The sequence below is a fragment of the Eimeria mitis genome, genomic scaffold, assembly GCF_000499745.2.
Source record: "Eimeria mitis Houghton genomic scaffold, Emh_scaff2151, whole genome shotgun sequence".
NCBI classification, from domain to species: domain Eukaryota; phylum Apicomplexa; class Conoidasida; order Eucoccidiorida; family Eimeriidae; genus Eimeria; species Eimeria mitis.
The window spans coordinates 872-1082 of NW_013570476.1; the positions used below are offsets into that span (position 1 = coordinate 872).

Sequence of the window (211 nt, forward strand, 5' to 3'; positions counted from 1 at the left end):
CTGCAGTCGATGGTAATGATGATGATGAGGATGGTGGTGAGGCGGGTGCTGTTGCTGCTGCTGTTGCTGCTGTTGCTGCTGCTGTTGTTGCTGCTGCTGCTGCTGTTGCTGCTGCAGGCTGGAACAGGGGAGGGGGAGACAGAGAAAGAGAATGAGATACAGACGGCGACGGCCACCACAGATGCTGCTGCTGCTGCTGCTGCTGCTGCTG

The 211-nt window shown here is 58.3% G+C and overlaps 1 protein-coding gene across 1 annotated transcript in view; it reads right to left on the reverse strand.

Annotated features, from left to right (window-relative positions):
• The window catches only part of EMH_0049400 (uncharacterized protein), a gene marked incomplete at both ends in the record, with an annotated part of 4112 nt that overhangs the window by 567 nt on the left and 3334 nt on the right, over window positions 1-211 (reverse strand). Inside the window, one exon of the mRNA XM_013496528.1 lies at window positions 1-209. Coding sequence (XP_013351982.1) covers window positions 1-209 — 209 coding nt within the window. The remainder of the gene's footprint in view (window positions 210-211) is intronic.